Consider the following 22112-nt stretch of genomic DNA (forward strand, 5'->3'; position numbering starts at 1 on the left):
ACTAGTTAATTTAGTGACAAACATAGCCTATACAGTAGATCTTCTTCACAGCTGTTCTGACATGATAAAGTAGGTGAACACCAGTTGCTAATAATATTAATGAAGGCTCTGTATCTAAATACAGCAGAATGTTTATTGCTTTTTAATGTCAAAATGGCTGCGATGCAAGAACTGTCCCGTAGTGTAGATCTATCCTGAGTTTGGTAAATGTGATGGAAATAATGCTGATAACTCTATTTGTGTGTCGTCGTTATACTCTGGTTTGCACAGTAGAGGGTAGTGTGTGTCTGTCTCACCAGGCTCAGCCTCTGAGGTTTACATCACTGACTGTTCGGCTTTTCACATTTGTTTTATGACTGATATAGTGAAATGATTAGGTCTTTTCACTCTGCAGAAAATATAACATGTTTCTCTCTCAGTCATTAGGTGGGTTTTATTTCTCTACTGAAACTTGGGTTTAAGGACACAGATACAAGTTGATGTCTATGTTTGTTCGTTTGTTTGTGTGTTAGTTAGCAGGATAACGCAAAAACTACTTTACGGATTTCTGTGAAACTTTGTGGAAGGATGTGGTATGGGTCGGAAGAGAACCCCATTTTGGTGCTCATATCGAGATTTTTTTCTCATTTTTCAATTTTAGGATTATTGTTATCATTACCAGCATCAAGGAAGTTGTGTTTTAATTTTGTTTGCTTGATTGTCGATTAGCAGAATTACACAAAAACTACTGGAGAAGTGACAGTGAAACTTGGTGGGAGGATGCAGTATGGGTCAGGAAAGAACCCATAAAAGTTTAGATCACTTAATTTAGGATTAACACATAGGATTTCTCAGAGAATAATTCTTAGCATCTGGATGCAAAACATCTGAGTAGATATAGGGAATTTAAAGATGGTTTCATGAAATGATTGTTGGGCCTCGGTGGAAGTATGTGCTCAGTGCAATTCTAGTTTGATGGGCCGTGGTTTATAGAGCTGCTGAATGTGAATGTGCAGTGTTGTGAATCTGAATTTTCTCTTCCCTGGACAAAAGTAATGATGCATGACTTGGTCCTGCTATGTGACCTATAGCATCATTTAAGTCTCTCTAGAAATCACATGTGATCCTAATAACCTTTCATTTGAAGCAAAGTCAGCGTCCTCTCTGCAGCCCTGACTCCTCTCTGCTCTCATTGCAGTTGGTTAGTCAGCTGTACCACTGTTGAATACTTAATGGCCTGCCTCTGTTACCACTGTGTGATGATGAGTAGCCTTTTCTACATTTCATCAGCTGAAAACCACTCCAGGGAACAGAGGAGACGTTGTTGATGATCATGTTTGAAGTCTCATTAACAGGAGAATGGCTGATCCATGCTGATCTGATGTCTGTTTTTGAGTTTGAGGCAGCCATCGTTTATATTTATGGAGGGGGCGCAGGGATATTTGGAACCTTGATGTTGTCTACTGTTTTCTGCAGCATGCTCCCCACTGTCTCTGTGTAGATGAAATATTCAGTGGGGGCTGTCAGTGCACAATGCGCCTCCATTAGAGGGATGTGCTGGATGGATGCTGAGACTTAACTGCATCGAAGAAGCAAAGCCTGCAGGTCACAGAGGGCTGAGACAGTAACTGACAGAGAAGTGCAGGACGTCACTTTCACTGTTTGACCGTATTTATCAATGAGGAGCCAATGGATTATGTGTTGGGACACTTTTAGAGATGCATAAGTCAACCTGCCATCTGTATCTAAATCGCTGTTAGCTAATACTGTCCTAGTGGATCTATAAGTAATTTAGTGTTATATATATCAGGGGTTCCAAATCTTTCCAGCTCATGACCCCCAAAATAAATTACACCCCCTCCTCTTAATTGTGATCCTCTTTCTGTGTTTTGTGACCAACTGATAATGATAGTTTTTCTGTATTTTTTCTAATTCATAACATTCTTAAAGTGATATTAAAAGTAATTTTAGTAACAAATGTGTGACATTGAAATGTCATGTTGGCTAAATCCTGAAGAATCCCATTTGCAATATTACTGTAGTATTTCAGAGTATTTTATCTCAAATGTAGGAAACAAGTAACTTATACTTGTCCATAAAGAATTGTTCTTATACCTTTGTTTACACCAAGATGCACGGGCGTGAATGAAAATCTCTATGTTTCTTCTGAATGAAAACATGCTGATCCTGGAAGGTTTCCTGAGCCACTGTGTTGACATGCTTAGTTAATGTGAGCTCATGGTCAAAGGTCATAGCTGATGTTTAGTGACAGTAAAGCATCTATTTGTGTCTCATCTCTGCAGACCTGTAATGCCACAGCACATTTATTCCAATATTCATACCACTACACTGGGACAACGGACCGACTGTTAATCCCAATAACATTCTGAATGGGTTTTCTTCCACTCACCACCACCACCACCACAACCAGCAACAGCATCACCATCCTCTCCCCTCGCTGCGCTGCATGGCAACGGGAGGAGGAGGCTGCTCTGGATGAGGGAGGGTACCACGGTCCCACGTGTCTTCCTCCACCGCAGACCCAACGCGTTTCTCTTCGCCTTTTCCCAGGCTACGCGCACAAGCTCATACACGCATACATACGCACCCGCGCCAAGCCTGTACAGCATCCGCGGCGCGCGCTCTCCCGTTTCTTCCCCCTCACTGATCAATCCACGGGCCTGTAACGATCCTCTCCTCCATGAGCCTGTAGACAATACTTCATTTTTCATTATTCTGATCTGAGAGGAAGAGAGGGAGAGATGAGTGGACGCGCATCATCAGGCGTGTAACACATTCACGTTGGATCCTCGCCATCGCTCCAGCCGCGCGCCCCTCGCTCCGTCTCCTCTCCATCGGCCGGGTTCGTGACACTCTGCGGCTCTCTCGATGGTGTGATCCGGGGGAATATGTGAAGATCATGCGGGCGGTGTGGTGCTTCATGGTCTTTGCTGCAGTGGGCGAGAGGCTTGCAGTCTCAGGTAAGAGAGGGAGAGGGAAGAGGGGGGGAGAGAGGGAACAGGAGGAACACCCTTTTTCATTTCCTTTGCATCCACATTTTTTTTCCCCACTTCCACCAGCACTTTTCTAAACTGCGGTTTTATTGAGGCGAGGTGTCGGTGCCAATTCCAACCTCCTGCCCGAGAGCATCCCGCTCTGATGCGTAGATTTGCTGCATCAACACATTTCCACCGCAGCCCCATTGCCTTTATACAACATCCCCATAACCATTTACAACTGCGTTTTATCCAGTAAACACCTAAAAGCTCTGAGATGTCCACTGTAGACAATGTTTTGCAGCCTGATTGATGATTTCTGAGAGTGAAGCCCTGTGTATAGACTGTATGGGCGTCTGTCTTGTATATAGCCCATAGATGACAAGTGAGTGGATGTATTATTTTTCATCTAAACTAAAAATAACCGCATTTCTTAAAATACAGCAGCACATTGCAAAATCTTGATAAATTAGGTCACCATGCCATCATCTTAAAGAAAAAGAAAAACACTGACATGTCTCTTCTTTCCAATTTCTGTCATTTGGCTTTCCTCACAAAAACACAACCAGGTCAACCTCAGGGAGGCTCAGGTGAGTCCCTGCCTCACCAACCCCTCTCCTGCACCACAAGCCGGCCTGTGTTGACTTTCCCTGTTGTTGTACTGTACATGCAGGTTTGGACAGGAGCCCGGAGCAGGATGGAGGCATGTGGGGCTGGTTTAACCCGGCAGGACGGCCGGACAGCAGGGACACGGCGACCGAGATCACCCACCCGAAGTGGCTGGTGCAGCAGATCGAGTCGGAGGAGGAAGTGGGTCACGACTACCTGGATACCAGGGTGAAGAACAGCACTGGGGACACACTGGTAAGTTTGGAGTCTGGATAATAAACCAGTTTCACTCAAAATGTCTTTACATTCACACTGAACCACTCTGAAAGCAGTGCTTTTGATTTAGATGCCAGGGACACCCAGGGGTCCCTTATAAGGATAAATCACATTATATTTTATTAAGTAGGAAGTATTCCAGATGGGCAGTGTCTCAGGATACTTTTATAAATCAGAAAATGACCTCATATGTTACAGATAAATAAGTGGGTGCATAATATCTTGGACCAAAATCATGTAAAATGTGAGTCTGCAGCTTAATGTTTGAGTAAATCAACCCCATAGAAAATCTTAAAGGTCCAGTGCTCAGCATGCATCCTTAGAGAAGACTACTGTGGTTGGAACTGAAGCAAGTCTGTGTGGACATAAAGGGGTGTGTCCGTTCTAAGATAGACTCGTCCTGCTGAAGGAAACCTCATTGTCTGTAAAACAGCGCAGCGCTCAGCTCTCTGCTGCTCATGCAGCTCCTGCTACAGAGGGATGACAGTGCAGGGTGGTGTCTTGCAGCAGTGTTCGCTCCCTGTAATTTTGACCTACTTTTAGTCCTTGAGAATCCCTCTGAATGTCCAAAGTCAAGTGAAGTCATGTGAAGCAAACCAAGTTTAACTCTGATAATTCTATTTGAAACATCTGGCAAACACTGGTAGTAAATGCACAGTGAATCAACGGGCGGAGTAAATGTTTGTGTGCACGTTTGTTGTGGCCCTCGTCTCCACATGACGAAGTGTAGCTGCTCCTGAAATATTCAGCCGTCACGTCCGATCATCCTGCTCCTGTGCCGAGCCCCCAACTTCTTCATTATTCAGTGGTGTGTTGAAGTATGTCCCCATTAATCATGGAACAGGCCTGTGTGAGAAGTGCTACATGGTCCAAGAGGCTACAACACCCCCCCATCCTCTCTCTCTCTCCGTCATGCTGATCTAATGTAGTTCATATAACTGTTATGATGGAATACATTAGACTCCTTACACACACTAGAGTCACGTGTGTCAGGATTTACAGTTGAGATGGATGTTGTTTCCCTGCAGGAGAAGCTGTCTAGATGAATTCTATATCATAAAACAACAAAGTAAATGATAACAAAAAATCTGATAATTTCCCTTCTCAGGTGTAGAATGTTTCAGTTTTTCAGCTGCCATACTTGTCGCTTTTTAAAAAAATATTTAAGGTGCTTGAAATTACGGACAAGATAAATTTAGAACCAGCAGGGGATGAGTCACATCATGCTGCATTTAAAATAGATGAGGCAGCATTTTTGTTTTTCATCACTTGTTGTGTTTACTTTGGATTCCCTATAAATTGACAGTGATATTTTTTGCACAGAGTCTGTTTCTTTTTAATTTTGGACATTTGTCCTCAAGCTGAGGTGAAGATTTCCAGATATTTATTTCATTAGTTGGTCGGTGAAAATATATCTATTGTCTGATATCGATGATACTAGTTACACATGTCACAAATGTAACAGAGTTTAGTGAGTAGTTGAGATATTGGGATAAGTCAATAGAGAAAAGAAGTTAGACCAGTTCCCACTCAAATCGGCAGTTTAATCTGCTTCACATTACCCTTTTTTTTGAAAATGTATCATTATTATTATTATTTTTAGATAATATATAGATAGATAAATGGATAAAAAGAAGAAAGAAAGTAATAAGAAGTTTTCCTTAACCTCTATCAAAAAAAGTACTGCTGTTTTGGAGCTGTGAAGAAGAAGTGTTTTCCATTTTTTTTAAATTGCGGTCTTACCTGGGTGAAACTAAAGACGTGGTATCTAATCACGTACATAGATTTGTAGACTTGCCATGCATTACGATCGAAAAGCACAAGAACATACAGATTGTCACGTGTGAGAACAGTCACATATAACGATCAGAACAGCGGTGAAACATTGTCAGCACTTGTGGACGCCATTCTCGAGCCTCGCCCAGACAGTAGTGAGAAATCTGTTGTCCTTACTCAGTGAAGGGAATAATTCCTGGATAGTGATGTGTTATATTGTAAAAGCCCAGTGATTCACTGCAGCCTGTTTCCTCCAGACTGAGATCAATCCTCGCTGGCACAGTCAGAGCTGCCGAAGAGACACACTGTTTAGTCTGCAGTAAAGCTCTCTCTCTCCTGGCCCTGCTGTCTCCTCACCTCCCCAGCTCTGGCAGCTGTCCACAAGGGACGTTGGCACAGCTTGGCCGAATATAGACGATACCACGAAAGTTTCTCCTCCTCCTTCTCCCCTCCTTCTGTCAACCCCTCTCCATCCATCTCCATCGCAAAACTCCAGCTTGAGCTCTTAAACAGCCACCGCTCACGCCCGCCCGAACGCTGGCAGCCGATGTCGATCAATGAGGACTTTATCAATCACAGGGTTTCGGCAGCCGAGATGCTTTTAGAGTGTACGCACTATTGATTCCGCTGAATTATTCATGATACCTTTATCAAATCCACTGCGTGGTTTTGAAAGAGCAACACACTTAACTGCAATTGTTTTGTTACACTTTAATATATCAACTGTCCAACATGTCTCTGCTGTGTTTTTATTTACAGCCTCTTCACTTGGCCCAGAGCTGTTTCCGAGTGGAAGCCTTTGGACACACCTTCACTCTGGACCTGGAGCTAAACCAGTTCGTATTTCTCCATCCAAAAACACTGAGATGTGCTTTTTTTCCTGCACGCCTGTATCAGCGGGTGCTCTCCATTTATTTCAACTGCTCTCATTAGCATTCCCACACACTTAAGCAAATGCACTTAGCACCTCCATCGTGTTACGTGACAAGATGGGGGAATACCAACACTCAGACTCACACAGCTGGAGGTTCATGAGTTTTCCACTGATTTTCATTAGCGCCACATGTTAATTTGTTTTGTTCGTTCTTTGTGAAACGCATTGAAGTGGAGAGCAAGTGGTAGAAATGATCCTTTTGATTGAATGGTGATAGAAAAGACGCTGTCAGAAATAATCACAGTGTCTCTCCTCCGTTTGCAGTCACCTCCTGTCTTCAGAATACGTGGAACGGCACTTTAACCAGAATGGCAGACCCTTGGAGTCTGCGGTAAGATTTTTTTATTTGTGAGAGAGGATTTTAGTGCATGAACTTGTGTTATGGCTTCTACAAAGCAGCATAGAAATGAGGCTACATGCATGTTTTCAAACTGAAACGGATTTATCCCCGTCCATTCTAACATGCCTGATAACGCGTATCATGTGACGGCTCACGTACACAGGACATGTGCGTGTTAGTTGCAGAATTTTTTAATAACAGCTCATGTTAGCAGTTGTATTATTATAAAATGCAGAACTTAACTGCTCAACCGCTGTTAGCAAAGACAACATCAGCAACTCTTGTAATTGATTATTCATTTTGCGTTCAACACTAGTAGCTAAGGCTAATGGCAGCCATTTCAAGAAAGGGGTTGGCTACATCGTGACCAAAAAGACCCCAAACAGCAAGTGGTTGTGAGTGTCTATGATGTAGTTTCCTGATATCTCAGTTTCTGCCCGTCCAGACAAAAAAGCACTTTTTAAACTAAAACAGAGAAAGCAGCATTTCCAAACTTCTCTGCTTTAGTAGCTCTAAAACTCCGGAGTATTGTGGACGTCAGGTGTGTCTGTAGCAGAGAAAACAAAGCGTGGATGTAGCCTTAGAATTTAAAGTTTTGCTCTGTCAGATGCAATCTCTCACATGGTTTATAGCTCATTACATAACATAATGCTTATGTCTCATGTATATTTTAAGGCATGTGATCTCATTGTAGAGGCCAACGACATGCTTTTGTTTAGTTTTTATCTTTTTACGGCTCATTCCTTTATGTAATTGTGATACTGAATTCTTTATACAGTTTGATCTCGTCCTCCTGCATTTATCTATTTATGGAAACTGCGTTGGGTGCTCTCTGCTACAAAACTAGGCTGCCGTGTAACTGTTCACATCATGTATGTTATCGTCCTACACATACGTGGGTTTGCATGTCAGCGGCGTGTGCCTCTTAGCCGTGGCCTTTTTCAGATGAGCAAAGAGAAAAAGGCAGTGGATGCCTGTGGTGTAAAACCACGAGCTCAGAGAGAGAGCCATGAAGAGACAGTGGGTAAATGGATGAAAGCCTTGACATCTAATGAGCTCATCAGGACCGACCGGAGGAATGTCTCTGTAATTTGCTCGCCACGAGGGATGTTTCTCTTTGTTTTGTTTTCTGAACAAATGTGCCACTCGCTGACCCGCCCCCCAACACCCACCCACCCACCCACCCAACACTTCATGTCCCCCACACACGATCCTTCCAAACTCTCCCTCGGTCCTCCTGACCAATCGTGAGCCTGTTTCCATAGCAACCAGTTATCTCAGCAGTGTCATTAAGTTCTTGGCAGCAAAGAGAATGAAAGAAGAGGGAGGGAAGAGCAGTGAGAGAGGAGGAGGATGACAGTTAACACAAAAGGCTTTGGAACCAGGGAGGAGTAATTTTGCGGACGTGTGTGTGCTCTTTGAGGTCGTTGGTTCCCAGAGCGGTTGGCGAGGGAGAGGAGGGGATGGAGACCCTGCAGTCAGGCCAGATTGTCGCTCCGCTTGATGGAGGCCTCATGCGATGCCTCTGATGTCGCTGCTGGACATAGGGCAGGCGTGATGCATTCAGGGCAGCACGTCACCAGTCTCGTCCCTGTCGTCAACGCACTTCTATTTTCACTAGAGGTGTTGTTTGCCTGAGGTGTTGCGAGGCCGAGACTCCGGGCCGAACCTGATTAGATCCAGGTGATCCAGTGTTTCTCACTTGTCTCACTTTTCCTGGAGGTTCACCTTCACCGCTGTGATCTCTGTGTGCCCGTTTTTTGGGGGGAGTGCTTGCAGGAGCTCTGCTGTGGTAGTCAAGGTTGTTAAAGGACAAAAAAAAGGGAGCAGAGCAGAAATGCTTTTTCGCTTTCATCTTGTGACTTTCAGCTGCGGCGTGCACACTGCACAGTTATGCCCCTGCCTCATGTTAAATCCTCAGATCTTACTGTGTGGGTGACACGAGTGTTGATTTATTGAAAAGATCCCTGCGCTGGGTCCACTTCCACCTCTGTTGTCAGTAGAGCAGAGCAGTGTGGAGTAGAGCACAGTGCACAAGTAGGTCATAAAGTGTTCCATAAACGCCACAGTGGGGGTGAGAGGGAGAGGGGAGTCACTTATGCATAGGTTGTGAGAGGTTTTCTCCTCTGAGTTGACCCCTCACGATATCCGGTGAAGGTATATGAGAGCATCACTAGTGGTTGTTTGATGAAAGAGCGCTGCGTTGTGTCCACAGGGAGGGGAGCACTGCTACTACCAGGGAAGGTTAAGAGGTTTACCAGAGTCCTGGGCTGCTGTCTCCACCTGCCACGGCCTGTGGTGAGCCTGAATATTAACTTTTATTTGCAACATCAATTATCAGTTAGCCTTGCATGCTAATCAGGTGATGTAAAGTTGCACTGCTTATGTTTTTTTATACATACATAACACGCTCTCAGTAGAATGCATCCCTCCACCAAGGCCCAACAGTTGCCTTACATTCAATCAAGCCGCACCAAATTTCACACACTCATAGATTCAGTCCTGGAAATGTGGCTGATTTTTTCACAAAGATCCATGAATTATTCTCTGGGTAATCAGTGAAAATGTTGAAAATTGGCCTTGAAGAAAGTGATTTAAAAAAATCCTAGATCTCTTGCTCCCTAATCTAGATCAAGTTTCGTAGCAATCCATCCAGTTGTTTTTGTGTAATGTTGCTTACAAACAAACAAACAGACAGGGGACATAACCCCCTTGGTGGAGATAATTATGTCTTGATTTCTCATCATAGCTCTGTTTTCTTTTTTAAATCAATTCTGCCCTTTCTGCTCTGCATCTCGTCTGATTGGTTCTCAGTGGCATGTTTTCTGACGGCTTCTTCTCTTATGGGATCGAGCCCCTGAACAATGGAACCAGTCAGGTAAACAGTCCTTCTATTAAACGGTCCAGCATGAATTTAATTCAGTCTGGAAGATGATTTTGTGTCGAATGTCATCTGGATGTTTTCTGTTATTAGGATGATGGCGCTCACTTAATCCGCAGGATGCCTGATATCAGACTCTCCCCCCACTGCACGGGTACGTACGTGCTTAGTAACTACTAGTTACGACTGATTCACATCAGAATAATATTGCTTTCAAGTCTCTTCTTATCTTAATCACATCAAACTTATCTTACTGTCCAATAAACCTCCAACACAGGCAGCTGCACACTCTAGAATGCAGAATAACTATTTTCTTATTTCATTTTACAATAAAATCAAAAAGACAGAAATTGTTCACACTAACGAGACGGAACAGTTCAGACAAAACAAACAGGATTATTGAAGGGGATGTCGTTTTTTTTCAGTTCAAACAGGGTTAATTACAGTCACAGCTTTTTTCGATTGGAAACTCTAACCTTTCGACTGAAAATGAGACAGTAAGCTGCTGTAAATTGCTTGTTGAAAAAAGTCAAGTCGCCATTCCTGCCTCTCTGTCCAGACTGTACAGAGGACAGTGAGTGGGATCGCAGAGGAGGTGATGGTGATGACACGAGATCAGACCAAATGAGGGAGCAGCAGGTGTCCGGGGGCCTGAGAAGAGCCAAGAGATTTGTTCGCAAGCCCTCTGTCCAGACCGAGACCAAATACATTGAGTTGATGGTGATCAACGACAATGAAATGGTGAGTTAAAAATCTAAATGTGTGGTTACATTTTTGGACTACATATGGCTTACAGCAAGAAGGTTCCTGGTCGAGGGTTAAGGACAGAGGATGTTGCACCTTGTAAAGCCCCATTTGATTGAGAAAATAAATATGTTTAAAAAAAAATCTAAAAATAAAGGCACTACTTTTTGCATTGTTTATATAGTCAACAAATTTAAAGGCTGATACAATATGTCAGCTACAGCGTGCACGCAGGTAAAACATGGTGAGAGATAAAGCCAACATTATATAATAAAAGGATGATTTTCTTACCCAAACAATTAACCAGAACAAAACAAAATGTGCTTGTCATCTTTAACATCAGTAGAATAGAGTTGCTCCTGGATGAATTATATATATTATATTACTCTTGAAATTAAAATATTCTCTATAAAACCAAAATAAACTCCAGTGCTGCCTTTTAAGACTGGATGCTGAGTGAATAAGGATTTGAATGATCAAGAGCTCTGAAGAATGATTAAGATCAAGTCTATAAATGTGTGGTTGAACTAGGTTTTTAGTCATCATGTTGAATCAGAGGACAATGAAACAGTTTCCCCACCTTGCAGACCTTCATAGAGTGTGAAAACGTTTATTTCATCGTGGTTGGACTTGTTTTACTTTGTATGAGAGGTAGGAGATGTATGATTTATCAGAAATGCAGTCAGCACAGCGCAGTGCATAGATTTCTGTAACGGAACTCTGGCCATCACTGTCAGCTGCTGCTGATGTAAGTAATACATGGAAATAAGATCTGTTAGATTTCTGTTTGATATCGATTACGTAATTAAGTGTAAAAGTACAAATGTGTGTTTACGTGTTCTTGTGTGTGTTTGAAAATGTGATCCATCTCTTGAGCCATCTGTGTGTCTTTGTCTCTTCACAGTTTGTACAGCTGCGTAGCTCAAGCAGCCAAACCAAGAACTTTGCCAAAGCAGTGGTCAACATGGCCGACGCGGTAAGAGCTTTGTTTGTCAGATTGTAATCCTACTAAACTCTGCGCACACACACACACACACACACTCACACACACACACAGCCACCTGGCAGAAATGTGTGTCAGTTCTCCATTTACAGTCCATGTGACTGATGGGCATTTTTTTGGGTCCCCAGATCTACAAGGAACAGCTGAACACAAGGATCGTTCTGGTTGCCATGGAGACCTGGACCTCTAAAAATATGATGCCAGTCGTTGAGGACCCATTGATAACGCTGCAGAACTTCATGAAGTACAGGAAGGACACCGTCAAGGAGCAGAGCGACGTTGTCCATCTTTTCTCGTGAGAGGAAATCAAATTTCCACAGAGTTGTTGTTGGATGTTTTGGATGCTAATTTTATTTTTAATCATTATTACTTTTTTCCTGTGCACCTCAGAGGGCGCACATTTCACAGTAGCCGCAGTGGGATGGCCTACACGGGAGGGGTGTGCTCTCAGATGAGAGGCGGAGGAATCAACGAGGTGAGGACAATCTGAAATGGTTTAATTTGCTGTTCCATCATCAGAGATGAATTTAAACAAAAACTTAATCATGGTTTAGCTAAACATGGTTTAATATGACTAAACTAAATTTTTACTTATTCATGTTTGAATATAGTGTCATTTTAAATTTGAGATTGGAGGTAAAGTAGCATTTTTAAAAGTCTTGTCTGCAGTAGAATTACTCTCTTCTGTGAGTATTATGTATGAGCTGGAGCTGAGCTTTGAATAAACCCTGGAATCTTGGGGAAGCAGCTCTCCTGGATCTGTCCAAATAATAAAATCCACCTAACAGTAGTTTACTGCACATAAAACAGATTTTAATGTTTTTTTTGTGTACAGATTAAACAAACGACAGGTCACATATTAATTTGTGAACTTTATTGCCGCTGTTATTCAGGTTTTGTTTCTTTAGGTTTGCTGTTTCCTCTTCATATCTGGCAGATTGTTTACAGTATGTTCTTTTCATATTCAGTATAAGGCTCTCATGTGTGGTTTCTATCTGTTTTTGTTTCAGTATGGGAATGTCGGTGCAATGGCCATCACTCTGTGCCAGAGTCTTGGCCAGAACATCGGGATGAGGTGGAACAACGCCCGCAACTCTGCAGGTAACAGACAAACTGAGAGACCCGGAAAGATTGAGGCGGAGCACAATAGCTTAGGGAGGTGTTTCATAGCTGTGTGGGGCGGGGGTTTAGGTGGTCCAGTGGTTGTCTTCTGTAATTAGATTTCTCCATTAGGTGATTAGTCACCTGAGCTTCAGAGGGAGGGGGCAGTGGTTAGATCATCGCTGCTACTGAACAATGGGTTGTGTGATTAATGTTTGAGAGCCATCAGGTCCATTACTCAATGACAGGACAGAGCTCAGTGCACAGTGAGTCCCACACTGCTGTCCAACAGCAAGTTATCACTGGGATCTTATTTGGTGATCAAGGGTCAAAGGTCAAGGTTTACAGTGGCCTCATGTTTTTAGCCTCTCGAACATGATATGTCAAATCTGCCTTCTGGGAATTTCTTCAAATTTTGACCAGTTGTCACTTGGAGTCAAAGATGAAGTGATAGGATTTCAGTGGTCAAAGGTCACAGTGACGTCATATGAGTGTGAAAAGAATGTTTGTCGACTGAAACTGCTCTGGTTGGCAGAGGCAGACAACCACAGGTTGATAGTTCTATTCCATCATAAATCTGCTTCTTGCTGCAGCACGTGAAGCATCACATCTCAGATTATGCTTTCTTATTATTATTTTTTTTACATCGCTTTTCTCACCTGTCATCTATGTTCCATCTGCTCTTCTTCACAGGAGACTGCAGGTGTCCGGATGCCTGGCTGGGCTGCATCATGGAAGACACAGGGTACAGATCCACCTCACACAAAACAAAACTCACCTGTCAAACGTTTCTTCTCTCTTTGTAATGACACGACAGCAGGATTGTTCCCCAGCAAGCTGTGATTTGTTGAATTAATTTCACTCAAGTTGAGGATTAAACACCTGGAACAGAAGGAGGCTTTGACTTTTGATCCCAGCTTGTATTAAACATCAGACATCAGTGTGTGAGTCTATATGAAATGATCACAAATGGTGATTTGGATCTGGCTGTCTTCACCAGATATAATACTACAGATTGAAATTATTCACTTGTCTTATATCTTACTACAGATGGTAACATTTCTGTATGGTTGCTAAGTGATGGCACAGACACCCACAGTAGATCTGGCAATGCTCCCTGACTGAAACGCACTCTGCTGTTTTTTTTTATTTTATTTTTTCATGTCCTGCTCTCAATCGTGTGTGTGTGTGTGTGTGTGTGTGTGTGTGTGTGTGTGTGTGTGTGTGTGTGTGTGTGTGTGTGTGTGTGTGTGTGTGTGTGTGTGTGTGTGTGTGTGTGTGTGTGTGTGTGTGTGTGTGAACACAGATTCTATCTGCCCAGAAAGTTTTCTCGCTGCAGTGTTGATGAGTACATCCAGTTCCTGCTCCAAGGGGGCGGGAGCTGTCTCTTCAACAAGCCCAGCAAGGTGAGGGCCATGTGGGAAGTGGTAACAGAAGCCTCTTATTTAATAAATAAATAACTTATTTATAGTTAAATAAATTACTCTTTTTTTTTGTCATAGACAGTAAACTCCAAGACACTCATTTTATTTTGAAAACCATGCTCGGGTATCATCAGATGATGATTAAGCCTCTGGGGGCACCAGACAATATTTTGGGGCTTCTGTTATAAACAGTGGATATCCAGGCCATGACTTCATCTTCCATTCACTGAACACTGTTTACAGTTCTTTTATCACACAGGTCGAATCTGTCTTCAATCAAAACACAAACTTTTGTAGGTGTTTTAGGCCCAGATGAGATATTGACTGATCTGTATTAACAACTATCTGCATATGAATGCAGATTAATTAAATAGCTGATGCATTTTAGTCAATGTGCTCTTCAAGGTTTGCTCTCCTCAGGGACTGTTCATCATAAGCTATAACTTTCTAAAACCATAAACCTTTTGGTTATTTCCATGTTTGCCTAAAAATATTGCACTTTTTAGTGTGTTCTCAGACTTTAGAGTCCCACAGTTCGTTCTCATATCTGGACTGTTCTGTGTGTCTCAGCTGTTGGATCCTCCAGAGTGTGGGAATGGCTTTGTGGAGCCAGGGGAGGAGTGTGACTGTGGATCTCAGGTGGTGAGTAAAATCCAGCTCTTTAACCTGCTGCAGACGAGCTACACCTCCATGTTATGTTTCTGTTTGAGCACCGGAGCGTGCGGCGTTTTCTGAAAACACAAGTCCATGGCTTTGCTTTCTCGACTGTGGCTGCAGGAGTGTGCCCGGAGCGGAGGAGCCTGCTGTAAAAAGTGCACGCTCACCCATGATGCCATGTGCAGTAATGGACTCTGCTGCAGTGGCTGCAAAGTGAGTTGACAGCCCCTTTTCCACCGTTAAAAAAACCACTAAGGCATTCAACTGCAAAAAAAGTTTGTTACAGCAAGTCAAAGAAATATGAGTTTATGTGAAAGACTGCTGAGCTAAAACACCTGTTCCATTGTGAAACTCAAAATTGAATTATTATCATCGACACATTTGGAATCAGCTCCTCTCAACATATTTCATCAACTTTAAGAATGAAATTGCAAGCGGCCTGGTGCTTTCATTTTCAGCCTGATTGTTGCACTGACATGCTTTACTAAAGCATGTCAGTGCACCTGCATGCACCTGCATGATTAACTGCTGAAGTGCTGGACTTTTTAACCTGACACCGTTTGATGCTGTCCCTCAGTACGAGCAGAGAGGCGTGGTGTGCCGAGACGCTGTGAACGACTGTGATATCCCAGAGACCTGCACTGGCGACTCCAGCCAGGTAGAGTTGACTGTGTGTGGAAAGAAAATTGTAAGATCAACAAAGCGCATCAGGTGCATTATGTACTTTTCTTCTTTTGCAGTGTCCTCATAATGTCCACAAGCTGGACGGCTACATTTGCGATAACAGTCAGGTAAGAGCTGGTTTGTGGCATTTTTCTCTGCAGGTCACTCTGACTTATACTTGATGATTGTTGTCTCGTGTCCTCAGGGCCGCTGTTATGGTGGACGATGCAGGACTCGTGATGGACAGTGTAAAGGACTGTGGGGTTATAGTACGTATAAAACACATGTAAAGCACAGCCATGTCTGTCTCCAGGAGAAATGCATGTTGCATAGACTTATTTTGAACTTTTATTATGTCGTCACCTTCTTTCTACGTTTGCCCTCCCAGATTCAGCCGACAGGTTTTGCTACGAGAAGCTGAACGCTGAGGGGACAGAAAAAGGCAACTGCGGTCCAGGTCCTGAAGGCCAGGGCTGGCTGCAGTGCAACAAGCCGTGAGTTATGCATCCCTGATTCCTTTTACTGGAGCTCCCTTTGTTTGTGCAAAGAAAATGTCTGTCAGCTAATTTTTATTCAGATGTTGCAACTGCTTCTATTTGAGTCTGAGTGTCCTGAAAGGATACAACTTTTTATCGATTTAAATTCACTCAAAATTCACTCACTAAAAAGTACCACTCATCTGGGCAGTCACAGTATCAACCATGTGTCAAAAAATCATTAAAAACACAAAAAAGAACTACAATGAGCTGTTATGTTGGCGTATTCTGAAAACGTTATTACAACTAGAAGACCAAAGAATGTATCGTTGTTTCAAAAGTTGAAGCTTTTTTAACTTTAAAACAAGAACTGATGTATTGTGAACATTTCCTTAGTTTGATGTGACTTGTCCTCTGTCATTCACTTCCATCTTTTGTTTCTGTTTCAGGGATGTTTTATGTGGCTTCTTGTTCTGTGCCAATGTGACGATGAAGCCAAAGTTCGGAGACCTGCAGGGTGAGGTGACCAGCTTCACCCTCTACCATCAGAACAAGTACCTGGACTGCAGGTACATGTGTCACAGCCATTTAGTCTGCTTCAAGGAAATAAAACACCACCTCTACCACCTGTCTGACATATTTGGATGTATCACTCAGAGGCGGCCATGCTCTGCTGGAGGACGGCTCTGATCTGGGCTATGTGGAGGATGGCACTCCCTGTGGTCCCAACATGATGTGTTTGGAGCGGCGCTGCCTCCCTGTGGCGGCGTTCAACCACAGCACCTGTGTTGGATCCAACTTTGGCCGCATCTGTTCTGACCACGGGGTAAAAAGAATATTTGAACCTGTACCTTCCTGTACCTTCCCTTACCTTTGAGTGACACTCAGTAAAGTGCAGACCCCCACTAAGGCCCAACAGCAGGTTTTAACTTTCACCTCTGTACTCGACTCATCTTTCGTCTGTAATCTTTGTGCTCGATTTCCGTCTCTGCTGCTTTTTCTCACAGACCTGCAGCAACGAGGTGAAGTGCATCTGTGACAGGGATTACACGGGGAAGGACTGCAGCGTCTTTGACCCCATCCCAGAGCCGACAGTCCCAACCGGCCCGGAGAAGAAAGGTCCATATGGCAGCTCTCGAACTGCCCCTGTCGCTCTTTTCTGTCTGCCCCTCATATCCCCCCTCATAGTCTCTACCCATCATCACCGGAGCTTATTTATGTACCGGAGCAGAGCGCAAACATGGAGAGTAGTCACCAGATTTTTGTGAGAAACTTAACATCAATATTGAGGCCTCACAGTGTTTCTCTTCCTTTGGTTTAAATGTTGGGAGAGTGGGTGTGTGTTAAGACACGTTTATAGATAAGAGCATATGTGCATTTACAGTATGTTAGTGTTCGTGTGTGTTCGTGTGTTCGTGTGTGTGCGTGTGTGTGTGTGTGTCTTGCAGGCGCTGCCATCTTCAAGTGTCTCCTTTACTTTCTTGCAGTCTGCCAATGACACAGAGATAAAGAGCAGCTGCTCTCATAGGTACAAAAAAAGCCAAAGCCACCCTGAGCATGAGGGTGTCCAGCTGAGAGAGCAGGAGAGGTGGAATGAGAACAAAGTAATAAAACTCTCTCTGCTTCCCTTTTTTTTCTTTGTAACTGTTGTCTCCCTAACCTCCCTCGCTCACCCGCCTGTTCTCCCACCTCCACCCCACCCACGTGCTGGTTTCCTCTTCTTTCCCCTCATCTCTCTTTTTTCTGCTGCAGGTATCCTCCCATCTTTCCTCTCTCTCACTCACTCTCTCTCTCTCTCTCTCTCTCTCTCTCTCTCTCCAGTTGATGTCGTTGATGTAACGTGTTGATGCTGTCCTCTGACGTGTGGTTTTTTTTTTAGTGGTGTTGTTTTGTTTCTGCCCCTCCTCCTCCTCCTCCTCCTCCTCCCCCTCCTTCCTCTGCGCAGGTCCCAGTGGCACCAATATCATAATAGGGTCCATCGCAGGTGCTATTCTCCTGGCAGCTATAGTCCTAGGGGGAACAGGATGGGGATTTAAGTAAGAGTTCTGGCATGCCTTTGTGTACCTGTCTGCTTCTACCCGAAGGACCCCCCCACACACACACACACTGCCCCTCCCACTCTCACCCCCTCTGAAGTAGACACCCGAACCCGCGGGGAGGGGAAATTGGAAGTCGAGTCTGAGACGTGCTAATGCTTGAACTGCTTTTAGCTTCATATGAGATATCGCACTTTGATCGAATCTGTAATCAACTCCGAGCTCCTATTTTTCTCCCCCCCTCACTAGCCCTACCTTTTTTGTAGTAGTGACAGGGCACGTCCGAAAAGTTTGTTTCTTTTTCCTGCCAGGAACAATTGCAGAGCTTCTCTAATGACTGCTAGAACTAATGTGGCTTTATCCACTGGTGCCACATCTGGAAGTTTCACCCCTACCTGAGTCTATGTGTAGAATTGAAGGGCATCATGGTTACGGTGGATAAACTTGGGCAAACTTTTTGTAATGTTTTACCATGCATTATCCTGTTCTTCCCCTGTAGGCAGCACCCCCACATGCCCTCGCTGCTATGCATCTTCTGCACTGCTCCTCCTGTGCATGCTGGCTGTTGTTCTTTAAACTCTGACCTAAAAGGACTGCCCTCCCCACCTCACTCTCTCTCAGCCCTGGTGTTAACATCCGTCCAGAGTGATCCGATCACAAGTGGTCAGCGCTATGTAAAGGTCTGAATGAGCCCAAATGTATCCTGAGATCCAATCACTCAGACCACATTCATAGATGTGGAACAATTTATTTAGCCGTGTGAAAGCTGCCATCCTCAGGCCTGCTACAGTTTAAACATATTTTTTAGCTTCTCACTGTTATACGTTGATTTGTTTGTGGCCACCGTCACAATATCATCAATGACCACCACATAATGACATATATATTTTCAAATGTGTCAAATCTTTTTTCATAGTAGCTCTACACATAGCATTTATTCAGATTAATTCAGTTGATCTATGCATCAATTGATTTAGTTGATCTATGCCCAGCATTGATTCCTGTAGCAGATCAACGCACTGCATCGATTAATTCAGTAAAACTACGCACAGCATCAATTAATTCATTATTGTATGTAGAGCATGTGACGCAATTTCAGGACACACTCTAACACCAGGTGTGACCAGATGAGTTTAACCCTGAACACTTGTTGACTCTCTAAGGAGGGATGTTAATACCAGGTCTTAACTGGACCTTAAAATGAACAAGAAAGATGTGTTTAACTGAATACCCTAATTAAAATAAAAATGCAGTCAGTCCTTTAAAGATCAGAGGTAAGTGTCTGTGTATGAGCTGTAATCAGGAAGTTTCCTCTTCCTATAGTCAGATCTCTGGTGTAGAGGGACGATGGACTAGTTTCTGGTGCAGCGCCCTGTCAGACCCTTTGGGGCTGAGAGGTCCGGTGCTATAGCTACTACTGCATGTGACGTCAGCACTTAAACCCTGCAAGAAAACGATTTGGAAATGAATGAGGAGATAACTGACAGATTCAATGACTGAGTCATGATTTGATTCATGTTTTTGCTCTAAAAATCTAAAGCCAGAAAAAAAAATTCAACCACTGATTGTTTTATGTCCACATTTAAAATAAATCTGTAAAATGATCCTTTTCTTGTGCAGCTGTCCTGTTTTGTTTTAAATATGCAACTCAAGTACAAAATTATTAACCTCTAAATTGGGAATGCAAAAATATTTCCCATGTATTAACATTTTGTCTTTTCTCTCTCACCGTGTGCTCCTGGGATGCAGGAACATTCGAAGAGGAAGGTATAACCCTGTAGGACCATGACTGTGTCCTGTCCATGGAGTAAAACATCCCATCCCACCCCTCCTTTCCTCGGCTTGGTTACTTACTCATTCATCCACCATCTGATCATCCCTTGCTTAACCCCAACAACTGCTTCTCATCTTACATCAAATCTTGCTTTTTAAAAATCTCTATCCTCGTCCCTAATCCCATCAAATTCACTTCATCATTGCAAAGCTGAACGACTCCTTCCATTTTTCCCGTACCTTCATCTTCTGTCACTCAAGCAACCATCTGCTGTATTTCCTCCTCTTAATAACTTCCCTTTTTTCACTTCTTTCAGATCTGGTGGCGGATAAGACGTCTGTCTCTGTGTCCATCTCTATTGTTCTGTCTACTCCTGTCTTCCTCCTCGCACTGTGTCATTTCCACATTGGAGAAGAGGGGAACAAAAAAAAAAAGAAAGTCTTCCACTCCTGACCCAAAATCTCTCCAAACCTCTTCTGGTTTACCTTGTCCTCCACATGCCCCCTGTCTGCTCCTGTTGTCTATCCTCCCCAGCCGGGCCCCGTAGAGCTCCTCTCATCTCTCACCAGCCAAATCGTATCAGTGTGTCTGCGGCCAGCGGACCACTGACGGTGGCGTCAGGGCCTCGACCTGAGGCGAGGAGGTGGCTCTCTCTGCAGGAGAGTCTTTCTCCAGTGTGTTGGCTCTAAGAATGTCAGCAGTGTCTGCGTCTCTCCTTTCTTACATCTCAGACAGGCTGATGAAGAACATATCAACGTTGGCCCAATTTAAGTCTCGTCTTTCCAATGCCTGTCTACACACACTCTTTGGTCCTGGTTAAACACTGGACCAGTTGACTGGTTGTCCGACAGACTGAATTCAAGTAACAGGAAGTGAACAGTTTCCTTTTTCTTAAAGGACCTGAGGCTCAGTTCCTCCAGGCAACGCCTCGATTTCTCGACTTCGTCTCACAGTGGACAAAATCCCAGACTGGACTGTTGTTTGCATGTTTTCCAAAGAGAGACTGAGGAAGTACAATGGAGTTTATGTTTCATTGTTAATTGTGCTTTATGTAGAGACATCCCTCCCCTCTCCTCCCACCACAAGTTTTCAGGTACAAAAAAAAAAAAAGGAAGTTAGGTGTGTTATGGTTTTGGGATCATTTTCAAACACTGAACTTTGAAGCAGCAGAGACCGCAACTTAGTGTTTTCCTATCACAGACAAACCGACATACATTCCACGATAATCTCGTCTGTGTGTGTGCGCTCACCAGTTTCAGGCCGCACTTGTACGCTTACGGAGGTTTACTGCGTGTGTTTGTTGCACGAGCGAATGTGCAGGTGCGAGTTATTTCTAAAGAACAAGGAAGAATGTATGTGTGTTTACATTAGTGTTAGGGACAGTTGTGTGTCCATGTACATCTTGAACACTCCTGTCACAGATAGAGAGGCAGGTTTTTACCTCTTTAAGATCATTCATTTCTACAACCTGTTGTGCGCTGCAGCCATGGCAACAAACGCAGCACATTAATAAGGAATCCAACCGTTTTTAATGTCATGTATCTACAGAAAATGAGCACTAGCCAACTGTATGCACACCACTTTGTAAATATGTGCAAGATGTACTGAATGTTACTGCACTGTATGAAGATTTATTTAAAGCTATGTTCAAATTTAGTTTCAGCAAACGTATAGCTATCGGCCTCTCGACACGACCCACATCTGCAAGATCTCTTCTTTAGTCAGGCGCCTACTGTTTATTTGTAAAGGCGGCGTTTACAGCTGAGGCCGCCGTCTCACCCTCTCTCGTATCATTCCAGCTATCACTAAAATGTCATGAATCTTTTGTACATTTGTTGATAGCCCCAAGGTCCACGGGCGAACGCCACACGCCTGGAGACTTTGTAAGATTCCCACTGTTGTAAATGAGATTAATATAAGAGATCTAGACTGGGGTCCAAGAGGCAGCTTTGTCTGACACGTGTTATGAGGTCAGTTTGGTTTGTTTGAGCTTTGCACTATGGCAGATGCACTATTGTTATATTACAATATGTACAGAGTTGGTATCAAATACAATCTTTGTTTTGATCCGTGAAATTGAGGGGGAAAAAAAGAAAAAAGAAAATGAGATGCATCTCACCCCATATTTTTAGACACTATCTTTTTGAATATAGACGAGAATAATGAAATGAACTAAGAAAAGTAGATGGATGGAAATTAAGGGAAAATAAAATACTAAAACATTGAATCACAAATCCTATTCTCGCATGTCCCCATCGTTCCATGTTGGTATTTGCTTTTTATGCTGTTAACTTGGGGTTTTATTTGATTTTCTGCTTTAAAAAACATTTTAATATCTTTATCTTACGTTAAATTAAAGTAAAAAGAAATTAAAGACACAATTTTGTAACTATACATACAATATTTTTGCCTGGAATTAATTATAGGGCTGTAATTGCTTATT

At 43.3% G+C, this 22112-nt stretch overlaps 1 protein-coding gene across 8 annotated transcripts; it reads left to right on the plus strand.

Moving 5' to 3' along the window:
- The first annotated feature begins 2529 nt into the window (after positions 1-2529).
- Positions 2530-21903, plus strand: LOC109634030 (disintegrin and metalloproteinase domain-containing protein 11-like). 8 transcript variants are annotated; one of them, XR_011240967.1, is made up of 27 exons: positions 2530-2960; positions 3545-3565; positions 3649-3839; positions 6396-6472; positions 6835-6901; positions 9126-9208; positions 9725-9788; positions 9885-9945; positions 10351-10532; positions 11440-11511; positions 11667-11833; positions 11929-12013; positions 12549-12639; positions 13333-13384; positions 13946-14045; positions 14634-14705; positions 14841-14933; positions 15298-15378; positions 15461-15511; positions 15589-15652; positions 15772-15877; positions 16309-16428; positions 16517-16685; positions 16867-16978; positions 17347-17463; positions 19645-19662; positions 19986-20107. XR_011240967.1 is itself a non-coding variant. In XM_069524389.1 (27 exons), the coding sequence occupies exons 1-27, from the start codon at positions 2900-2902 to the stop codon at positions 19999-20001; spliced, it is 2433 nt and encodes an 810-aa protein (XP_069380490.1). In that variant the 5' UTR covers positions 2530-2899; the 3' UTR covers positions 20002-20139. The 8 variants fall into 8 exon arrangements, 7 of the variants coding, with proteins under 7 accessions (XP_069380490.1, XP_019949823.2, XP_019949820.2 ...); XM_069524389.1 differs by lacking the exon at positions 17347-17463 and adding an exon at positions 17739-17895 and having other exon boundaries at positions 19986-20139; XM_020094264.2 differs by lacking the exon at positions 17347-17463 and adding an exon at positions 17805-17895 and having other exon boundaries at positions 19986-20139.
- The last annotated feature ends 209 nt before the right edge of the window (positions 21904-22112 follow it).

The sequence above is a fragment of the Paralichthys olivaceus genome, chromosome 5, assembly GCF_024713975.1.
Source record: "Paralichthys olivaceus isolate ysfri-2021 chromosome 5, ASM2471397v2, whole genome shotgun sequence".
NCBI classification, from domain to species: Eukaryota; Metazoa; Chordata; class Actinopteri; order Pleuronectiformes; family Paralichthyidae; genus Paralichthys; species Paralichthys olivaceus.